We start from the raw sequence: 11,025 nt of genomic DNA on the forward strand, positions 1-11,025 counted from the left end.
ACATCTTTTTCCACTGCGCCATCGCATCTCTGAACGCACGAGAACTAACTCGACATTTATTCCGGTATTTATTAATATTTGTAATTGAAATTAATTTTACATCTTTGTGCGTTACTGGTGCTGCAAAAACAAATCCAGGTGTGTAACTCTCAGATAATAAATCAAATAGCGATTCCGTTGCAAAACACCCGATGCGAGTGGACAGGACATTTGGCCCGCTGGTCTTCACTGGTCAGGGCACTGAGTACAGGTGTCGGGAGGTCACGATGCGAGTGGACAGGACACTTGGCCCGCTGGTCTTCACTGGTCAGGGCACTGAGTACAGGTGTCGGGAGGTCACGATGCCGTGGTACAGGACGTCGGTGAGGCGGCACAGTTTTGGTCACCCTGCTCTGGGAAAAATGCCATTGAGCCGGAAAGAATGTACAGGGAGATATACAGGAATATTGCCGGGACTCGAGTAACAGAGACGGAGAGAGGAAGGGGTCTTTATTCGCTGCAGCGTAGTTGGAACCTTAAGGAGTTGCATAAACTCAAGAGGGGCACAGACAGACGGTATGCGCATAGACTTTCACCCAGAGCTGGGGTATCGAGACCCAGACGGGACAGGATTTAGGTGAGAGTGGGTGGAAAGGAGATAGAAAGAGCGAGATCAGAGAAACGCAGGTGTTCGAGGGAACGGAGTGGAGAAGGAGAGAGTGCGGTAGAGAGGGGGGAAAGGGAGACAAATATAAAGAGATTGGAAGAGGGAGTGCTGAAATAGCGGGCGGAGAAATGTCGAGGAAGTAAGATGAGGAGAGGGGGTAGAGAGTGTTAGTGCGATTGGGGAAGACCGAGATGAGGGAGGGATGGCGAGAAAGAAGAGGATAGATGGAGATTGGGGTTTGTCCATGTGTGGTGGGGAGAATGGGGTTGCGAAAAGAGGAGAATATAGTAGCAGGTAGGGACAGAGACTGCAGGGAGGATTTTGAGAGGATGGGCTGAGTGAGAGTGGAGGAGGGATAAGGAAGGGAAAGACAGGGTAATCATTTGATTCAAGTCGGCTCTACGGGCTGTTGACAGAGAAGCTGGATCTTTTCAGGAATATCCGGCCAGCAGGGGGCAGACTTCACGCAGATGAAATGGTGTTTATCATGAAGGCAATAGTCACTCCCTCCACTCGATGTGCATGCCCTGCAGGAGCACCTTCCGGAGGACACATTGTACAGCAGACCAGTGGCATCATCCCTATCAATAAATGGTTAAAAAATGTGAACAGAGACAAAACAGATCCGGCGGAACACGAGCCCGTCGCCAATCTAATCCCATTAAATCCGGGCAATAACCACAGCCTTGTGCCGTTCCTAAAATAATTCCAGTGTCCCAATGTCTCCCCAGTGCTCTGTGTTAGTCGACAGATTAATCCAACTACACCACCTCCCCCACAGCCACCGTTCGGTCGTCCCGCGGTCTCCACAGTCCTGTGGCAGTCCCGGTGCGAATCGAACACACCCATTTCTCCCGTCAGATCTATTTCAGTCCCCAAACAAATCAAAATATCCCAAACCCCACAGACGTACGCGGTTCCGGAATTAATCCCATTGGCACAATCTGATCCTGCAACCCTCTGTCGGTCCCAAAATTACATCCCACGGCTCCTCTCCCGCCCGACAGTTTATGTCCGTCTCCAGGTTAATCCCATTGCCTCTCACTGCTCCCTAAGCCCTGTGTCAGTCAGCAGACTGGGCCCACTGACCGACTCTTTACCCACATCCCCGTATCGGTCTCCAAACTAATCCAGTTGTCCCACTCTCTCCCCCCAGATCAGTGTCAGACCCCAAACTGATTCCACTGCATCTCCCAATCGCCGCAGCACTGCGTCAGTATCCAAAATAATCCCAGGGAAATAATCTCCGGAGCCCACTGACAATCGGCAAAAGTATTTCACTGCCCTGTCCTGTGACAGACACGTATCGCTCCCTAAAATATTCCACTTGTATCATCATCTCCCGAAAACAAATTCCAGTACCCCACCCTCTTCTCACAATCCTACTTCAGTCCGTAAACAAATCCCATTTTCTCCCCTCATTCCCCATCTCCCACTCACAGATCAGTACAAATCTCACCCGTTCGCGCATTTTCCAACCCAGTAAGTAACGTTCCAGCGGACAAGAGAGTCGAAAACAAAACTCTGTAAAATTAAATTCCTTTCATTAATGCCGAGAATCGAAAACCGTTTACGGGAGAGTGTGATGGGATGGTGCGGAGGGAGATTCACTTTGTGTCAGACCCCGGGAGTGTGTGATTGGACCGTGTGCAGGGAGATTCACTCTGTGTCTGACCCCGGGAGTGTGTGATGGGACGGTTTGGAGGGAGTTTCACTCTGTGTCTGACCCCGGGAGTGGGTGTTGGGACGGTGAGGAGGGAGATTCACTCTGTGTCAGACCCCGGGAGTGTGTGATTGGACCGTGTGCAGGGAGATTCAGTCTGTGTCTGACCCCGGGAGAGTGTGATGGGATCGTGTGCAGGGAGATTCACTCGGTGTCTGATACCGGGAGTGTGTGATGGGACGGTGTGCAGGGAGATTCACACTGTCTCTGACCCCGGGAGAGTGCGATGAGACCGTGTGCAGGGAGATACACTCTGTGTCTGATCCCGGGAATGTGTGATGGGACTGTGTGGAGGGAGATTCACTCTGTGTCTGACCCCGGAAGTGTGTGATCGGACCGTGTGTAGGAAGCTTCTAATTGTGACAGACACCGGGAGTGTGTGATGAGTCGGTCTGGAGGGAGCTTCAGTCTGTGTCTAACCCCGGTAATATCTGATTGTATGGTGTGGAGGGAGTTTCGCCATGTGTCTGATCCCGGGAGTGTGTGATAGGACGGTGAAGAGGGAGATTCACTGTGAGTCTGACCCCGGGAGTGTGTGATGGGACGGTGTGGAGGGAGATTCACTCTGTGTCTGACCCCGGGAGTACGTGAAGGGACTGTGTGGAGGGTTATTCACTCTGTCTCTGACTCCGGGAGAGTGTGATGGGACCGTGTGCAGGGAGATTCACTCGGTGTCTGACCCCGGGAGTTTGTGATGGGACCGTGTGTAGGAAGCTTCTCAGTGTGACAGAATGCGGGAGTGTGTTGGTGAGACGGTGTGGAAGGAGCCTCAGTCTGTGTCTAACCCCGGTCGCATCTGATTGTATGGTGTGGAGGGAATTTCGCCATGTGTCTGATCCCGGCAGTGTGTGATAGGACGGTGTGGACGGAGATTCACTCTGTGTCTGATCCCGGGAGTGTGTGATGGGAGGGTGTGGAGGGAGATTCACTCTGTGTCGGAGGGTGTGTGATGATTCCTGTGTTACTGTGGGATCTTCTCGTGCTGTCTCACATACCACTTCATCCCTCGAATTGACTTCGACCAGACTGAAGTTACGGTTTGAACATTCTTTCCTCGCTCTGTAGAAAGATGTTGTAAACTTGGATACGTAATAACGCCGGTCTGTATTTGTGACACAGTTCTTTGAACACGTTTGCTCTGGAAATCAGGAACAAGAAACAGTGAGACACAGAGTGAATCTCCCTGCACACTTTCCTATCGCCCACGCCCGGGGAGAAACACAAAATGGAGTTCCCTCCACAATTTCCCATCTCAGATTGACAGGATCAGGCACAGAGTGAAGTTCCCTCCAAATAATCCATCACAGACTCTCCAGTCATGCACAGAATGAGGCTACTTCTTCCCCTCCACTGATACACTCACGGAGACAGACTCAGAAGGATCCTCGCGCTACACCATCCTATCACACACTCAGTGTGTCAGAAACAGAGCGATGCTCCCTCCACGCCGTCCCATCAGAGACCCCCGAATCAAGCACGAAGTGAAGCTCCCTCCGGGGTCAGAATCTGGGTGTTACTCCCGCCACGCCGTTTCACCACACACGCCCGGGGTCAGACACAGAGTGAATCTCCCTCCACACTTCCCACCACACACTCCCGGGGTCAGACACAGAGTGATTAAACCTCCACAAGTTTTCCATTACACTCTCCTGCATTCAGTGATAGAGTGAAACTTCCTCCACGCAACCCCATCACACAGTCACCGGCTCAAAGGCAGAGTGAATCACCCTCCATACCATCTCTTCACACACTTCCGATGTCAAGCATAGAGTGACGCTTCCTCTCTCCATGCCTGCCCTGTGATGAGGAGCGGGTGAAAGAGGGGGATGATGTCTCACCTCTTCTGCTGGTCAACAATTCACAGATTTGAGCCTTGGTTTCGTTGACAGATCTATACTTCGCTTCCAGCTCAGTGAACTGGTGACGGAAATTGTTGTGAATTCCTTTAAGAAAAGACAGATTACAGCTAAGCGAAGAAAGCTTGGATTGAAGGGATGAGTTTAACTCATAGTAGTTTCGGTCGGAGGTGACCTTAGACTGACGAATCTGTGATACTGAGAGAGATGGTGAAGGATGTTTAGCGTTTACAGTGACACGTGAGTCAGCGTCACGCAACCGAACGGGTCACAGAGAGTGTTGTGTCAGTGTCACGGTGAAGCGTGTCACATTAAAAGATGTGCTGGTGGCACAGTGAGAGGCGTCGGCGCCACCTTGAGTGGCGTGTCTGTGTCACTCTGAGGGGTTATCAATGTCCCGGTGAAGGTTTGGTTGTTGTTACCATGGGGGGTCTGCGTCAGTATTGTGCGGGGCATGTTAGAGCATGTCCGGTTGCTGTGAGGGACGTGTCGGTGTCACGATGATAGTAGTTTCTGTGCCCCGGCGAGAGGTGTGCCGGATCACAATGAAGTGAATCTCGATGTCCAGACGATGGGAATATCAGAATGAGGGATGTGCTGGTCTCACAGAGAGGGGTATGTCTGTTTCACGGTGAGAGAAATGTCATGGTCATGGTGTGTGTGAGAGTGTCACGCTCAGCATTCTGGCGGTATCACGGAGAGTACTATGTCGGTGTCATTGTGAATTCAGGTCCCGGTATCACGTTCGGGGTTTTCCCTGTGTCAGGGTGAGGTGTGGGTAATTGCGTCAGTGACCGGTGTATCGGTGTCATGTTGAGGGGTGATACTGTCTCGGTAAGGGCTGTTCCAATTACTTCTGAGTCTTTGTCACGATGCGCAGCGGAGCGGATCACTTTGAGGAGCGTGAAGGTGTCACGGTGTACGGTACCTCAGTGTCACGGTGAAGAGCGTGTCGCTGTCACTGTGAGGTGTGTGTCGGTGTCGCCTTGATGAGTTTATCAGTAACACCGTCAGGGGCATGTCGATATTACAGTGAGGGGTGCGTTGCGGTCAGTGTGACTGACCTGTGTGTGTCACGGCGATGGTCGTGTCAGTGTCGCGGTCAGGAGTGTTCTTGTGTCTCGTTGAAGTTCGTGATCGTGGCAGCATTGTTGATGTTATGGTGAATGGCTTGACTGTGTCAGAACGAGTCTTGATTGTGTTACGGTAAAGGCCGTGTTTTTTATCACGGTTAGGGGTGCGTCCGTGTTGTGGTGATGTGTTTTAGTCGGTGTTACGGTAAGGGGCGTGTCGGTGTCACTGTGGTGTTTTACAATAACAATTCATTCCACTCTCTTTATTTACGGTCTGACCCCACCCGGAGCCCGTTCCACTCACTATGGATCGAGAGACCGACCACTATCACGATGAGGGCGGACGTAACTAGGCAGAGTAGGCAGATCAGACGGTACCGTCTATTTCCGATCTTCACTTTCGACTTCCGTTCTTGCGCAGCTGTGGAGAGGCCACACCAGCATAAGACCATAAGATATAGTAGCAGAATTAGGCGATTAGGAACATCGAGTCTGCCCCGCCATTCAATTATGGGCCGAAGGAATTCTTCCTGTCATCCCCACTCCCCTCCCGACTGCAGATACCCATTAATTCCCGGGCTAGTCAAGAGCCTATCTGTCTCTGCACCCAATAATTTTGCTTTCACAGACGCTCGTGGCAACATATTCCACAGATTTAACAGCCTCTGAATAAAGTAATTTCTCCGCATCTCAGTTCTAAAAGGACGTCGTTCAATCCGGAAGTCGTGGTCACTTGCCCTAGAATCGCTTACCATTGGAAATAACATTTCCATATCTAAACTGTTCACGCTTTGAAGATTCGGTAAGTTTCTATGAGAGGCCCCCTCATTCCCCTGAACTCCAGGGAATACAGCCCAAGAGCTGCCGGATGTTCCTCATACAGTGACCCTCTCATTCCTGGAGTCATTCTCCTGAATCTTCTCTGAACCCTTTCCAATGCCAGTATTTATGAGAAGCCCAAAGCTGCACACAATACTCTCAGTGTGGTCTCACGGTGCCTTTTGGTGCCTCAACATCACATCCCTGCTCTTATATTCTGTACCTGAATGTCAACATTTCATTCGCTTTCTTCACCACCAACTGAACTTAGGGGTTAACCTTTAGGGTCACTTGCAAAACTACTCCCAAATGCCTTTGCAACTCTGCATTTTGAATTCTCTCACCATCTAAATAATAGTCTTTTTGTTTATTTCATCTTCCAAAGTGCATGTCCATATAATTTCCAACATTGTGTCTCATTTCCCACTTCTTTGCCCATTCCCCTAAACTATCTGCGTCCCTCTGTAAGCTCTCTGTTTCCACAACACTTCCCGCTCCTCCACCTTTCTTTGTATAATCGGCGAATTCTGCACAAGTCCATGACACACATGGTCCAAATCTTTGACAGACATTGTAGAATTCAGCGGTCCCAACACCGACCCCTGTGGAACTCCACTGGTAACCGGCAGCCAGCCAAAATAGGATCCCTTCATTCCCACACTCTCTTTTCTGCCGATCAGCCAATGCTCCACCCGTGCTAGAAACTTCTCTGTAATTCTACGGGCTCTGCTCTTCCTAAGCAACCTCATGTGCGGTACATTGTCAAAGGCCTTCTAAAAATCCAAAAACTCTATCGATTCCTGAAAGATCATTGTTGACGCCTCGGCAATCTCTCTGCCTACTACCTTCAGAACCCGAGGGTGCATTCCATCAGGTCCATGAGATTTAATCCCGTGGTCCAAGTCACTGACATGCTCAGTTACCTTCAGCCGTAATCGCTCAGAGTCCAAATTCCTGGACTCGGCAAAGGCTGAGAAGTGTCTGACTGATTCCTGATGTGTTTTACCCTCTCCTACGCGATTGATTAAGTTGGAGTTCTGGGTGTTGTCTCCGTCAACTTCATTTGGGAGCTTGACTGGGTCCCTCAGGGGAAGCTTATCCAGATGATTATGATACAGGGGATCCACGGGGAATCGGCCGTCTGGATTCAGAGTTTATTATTTTTTCACAGTTGTATTATTGTCTGCCCACTTTTTGTTCTTTTTCCACAAATCGGATACATGACGGGCTAAACTCTTAAATTCTCCAGCCAGATCTGTGACTGATCTACTGTCGCATTGAACTTTTTAATTTGGCAGTTTTCAACATGATCCACAAGAGTACCCATCTTTACATCATGTGCAACTCACAAACACACCCATCTACAAATTCAACCCGATCATTTATACACATCACAGACAGCAGGTGGAACGAGCTCGCAGATGAATTAAAATTTGAAACACTTGGGCAAATGACACCGGACGCTTTCAGAATGGCGTCACTACTGTGAACTCTGACCTGTTTGTGCAGTAGTTGGCATCCCTCCGGGTCCCGAGGTGATGTGAGCATTGTCTTCCTCATCGATGAGGGGATCGTCTCTCCGAAAGTTCAGCTCTGAGTAGGTGGAGATCAAACCATCTGGGAGAGAGAGTCGGACAGGCCGGTCAGGGAGAGAATGAGACAACGGTAGAGAATGAGGGAAAGAGTCGCAGAGAGAGAGAAGAGACAGCAGAGGAGAGAGAGGAGTAAGCGAGAGGGAGAGAGGGGTAATCGGGGGAATGTGAAAGAGAGGGAGCAGAGAGTGTGGGAAAGGGGAAAATGGGGAAAGGTAAGCAGATAGAGGGGAATGTCAACGCAGAGAGCAGGAGTCGTAGAAGGGGAGAGATGTGGAAAAGAGAGAGAAGAGTTGGGAATGGGGAGAAAGCGTGAGAGTGTGCGGTAGGGAAAGGAAATAGTGGAGGGAAAAAAGAGGATCAGAGAGGATCAGTGTGTGAGAGATAGGGGAAGAAAGGAGGCAGGGGAGAGAGAGGAAAGAGAGTGATGAGAGAGTTGGTTTGGAACGGTGTCAGTGTTATAAACATTTTATAAAGTTCTCGTTCCTCTCTGACTCCTGCCACTCTCCTCCCTCCTCGCCACTCTTCCCAAGGTGTTTCCTGCTCACCGGCCATGCCACAGCACTCCCTGCTCCCGCACCCGCCCCATCACAAAGCTCCCCTCAGTGCCCCCAGTTTAACCCCCTCTCACGGTACTCACACCACACAAAAAAAATTCATGGGATTTTCTGCACCGACCCCACCCGGAGAAACTCCTCATTCCTTTCCACAGTCCTCCCTCTGTACAACCACGCCTGTTGCTCTGTCTCCACCCCGACCCATCCCAGAGCGCTCCTTCCTCACCGACCCTCCCATAGAGCCCGTCTCTCATTCCTTTCCACAGCCCTCCCTCTGTACAACCCCGCCTGTTGCTCTGTCTCCACCCCGACCCTTCCCAGAGCGCTCTCCCTCCTCACCGACCCTCCCATAGAGCCCGTCTCTCATTCCTTTCCACAGCCCTCCCTCTGTACAACCCCGTCTGTTATTCTGCCTCCACTCCGACCCTTCCCAGAGCGATCCTTCCTCACCGACCTACCCATAGAGCCCGTCTCTCATCCAGTCTCGCACGCATTGCTCCTGACCTATTGACTAATAGGGAACAATCAGGGTTAACTGTGCGCTTGGGATGAGATTTCTCGACAGGAAGATGCACATCATCTGATCAGAGTTAAACCAATAAAGTGAAACTGACCTCCATTCGTCCGGACCTGGGGAGCAGAGAGGGATTTAAAATGAAGTTCCACATACGATACATCAGGTTTAGCTGGGGACAGAACAGTGAGAGTCAGAAACAGGGTGAGGCTCCCTCCACACCGTCCCATCACACACTCCCGGGGTTAGACACAGAGTGAATCTCTCTCCACACCGTCCCATCACCCACTCCCGGGGTCAGACACAGAGTTAAATCTTCCTTCACTCTGTCCCATAATGGGGGACAGACTGCTCTTTGGAGCGTACAAGCTTGTGGGGGTCTTGGCAGAGGTATTTAAAATTATGAGGGGGATCGAGTTGGTGTGGATAGGCTTTTTCCATTGAGAGCAGGGGAGATTCGAACAAGAGGACATGATTTGAGAGTTAGGGGGCAAAAGTTTAAGAATAGTAGGAAGGGGAATTTCTTTACTCAGAGAGTGGTAGCTGTATGGAACGAGCTTCCAGTAGAAGTGGTAGAGGCAGGTTCGGTATTGTCATTTAAAGTGAAATTGGATAGGCATATGGATATGAAAGAAATGGAGGTTTATGTGCTGAGTGCGGGCCAGTGGGACTCGGTGAGAGTAAGCGTTCGGCACGGACTGGAAGGGCCGACACGGCCTGTTAACGTGCTGTTATATTGTTATATGGTTGTTATATGGTTTATATTATACAGTCCCGTGATCAGAAAAGGAGTGACGCTCCCTCCACTCCGTCCCATCACACACTACCGGAGTCAGACACAGAGTGAAGCTCCCTCTACACCCGCCATTACAAACTCCACGGGTTAGAAAGAGACTGAAACCCCCTCACTCCATCTCTGCCCCACTCACCTCCCGATGGAGACAGTGAGTCCGGTTTTACGAACTGCTTTTTCATGTAGGTCTCGCTCTTGGCCATCCTGTCGCTGGCCCTCTGCGTCTCTGAGCTCAGCGAGGGGAAGCAACCGTTGTCAGAGGAAGCCTGTGTTGACAAGTGGATCAGAACGAGACCAGCAAACAACGGATGAGCAGCCGAAGAAGAGGAGAGCCGACAGCAGAGGGACGAAGCGCTGGGGACGAGGGAGATTGAGGGTGTGAGAGGGGGTAGTCTGTAGCGATTAGAGTGGCGCGGGGAGAAGAGTAGTGCAAGTGGAGAGAAACAGAGGGAGGGAGAGCGAGGGGAAGGTTATGGTTTGGCGGAAAGCAGAATCGTGAATTACAGGGGTTAGAAAAGGGTATCACTGAAAGAAGGGGAGGGCAAAAACTGGGAGGGAATGTAGAGAGAGGGGTAGAAATAGAAAGGGAGGATTGTTGGAGAGATTCAATTTCGCCCCTCTCTCCAGCTCTCTGCTTTTTCCTCTACTCCCTCTCTCTCCTCTGCATTTCTATCTCACATCCTTCACTGAAAGCAAGGGGGGGAAGTGAAAGGAAATGGGGGCTTTTGAAATGGGGGTGAGGGTATTGGATAAAGGGGTGGAAGTGCGGGAGGCGATGTGCTGTAGCGGTTGTGTGCCGAACAAGTACTCCCGGGATCAGTCATAAGTGCAGCTACTTCCATACTGACCCATTGCACAGTCCCAGGGTCACAAACAGAGCTAATATGCCGCCTCACAGTCCTATAACACATTAACGGATTCAGAAACAGATCGAATCTCCCTCTTCACTCCCAGTTTTTCAGCGTTCCTGTAGTCTCCAACACAGAGTCTGTCTCAGAGATTATAAGTGTGTCTGAGAGACCAGAAGTGGAACAGAGGAGGGTGGGGGAGTGGAAAGAGGGCTGTGGAGGGGTGGTGAGTTTCCAGTCACTGGGCGGAAATGGTGTGAAACCACACGACCGGCCTGTACACACAGAGACGTAGAGAAGCCCAGAAGCGAGAAATCGATATCCGGTGGAAGTGAGCAGAAGTAACTCCAACGTTTTGCAAGGAGTTGACCACGTGTCTGACCCCGGCAGTGTGTGATGGGGGAGTGGTGGAGTGTGGAGAGCCATTCACTCTGTTTCTGCCACCTGGGTTGTGAAATAGGACGGTGTGGAGGGCGACTCACCATGTGTCTGACTCCAGGAGTGTGTGTTGGGACGGTTTGGAAGGACGTTGATTCTGCGTCTGACCCGTAGAGTGTGTGATGGGACGGTGTGGATGGAGATTCACTCTGTGTCTGACCCCGGA

The 11,025-nt window shown here is 50.8% G+C and overlaps 1 protein-coding gene across 1 annotated transcript; it reads right to left on the minus strand.

Annotated features, from left to right (window-relative positions):
* Nucleotides 1-856: 856 nt before the first annotated feature.
* LOC140719927 (uncharacterized) lies at nucleotides 857-10,531 on the minus strand. The gene is made up of 9 exons (XM_073034848.1): nucleotides 10,422-10,531; nucleotides 9,710-9,839; nucleotides 8,881-8,952; nucleotides 7,615-7,734; nucleotides 5,603-5,719; nucleotides 4,208-4,312; nucleotides 3,365-3,507; nucleotides 2,106-2,170; nucleotides 857-1,227 (listed from the first exon to the last, which is right to left on the minus strand). The coding sequence occupies exons 1-9, from the start codon at nucleotides 10,482-10,484 to the stop codon at nucleotides 1,035-1,037; spliced, it is 1,008 nt and encodes a 335-aa protein (XP_072890949.1). The 5' UTR covers nucleotides 10,485-10,531; the 3' UTR covers nucleotides 857-1,034.
* Nucleotides 10,532-11,025: the final 494 nt, after the last annotated feature.

The sequence above is a fragment of the Hemitrygon akajei genome, unplaced genomic scaffold (genome assembly GCF_048418815.1).
Source record: "Hemitrygon akajei unplaced genomic scaffold, sHemAka1.3 Scf000033, whole genome shotgun sequence".
Classification (NCBI taxonomy): domain Eukaryota; kingdom Metazoa; phylum Chordata; class Chondrichthyes; order Myliobatiformes; family Dasyatidae; genus Hemitrygon; species Hemitrygon akajei.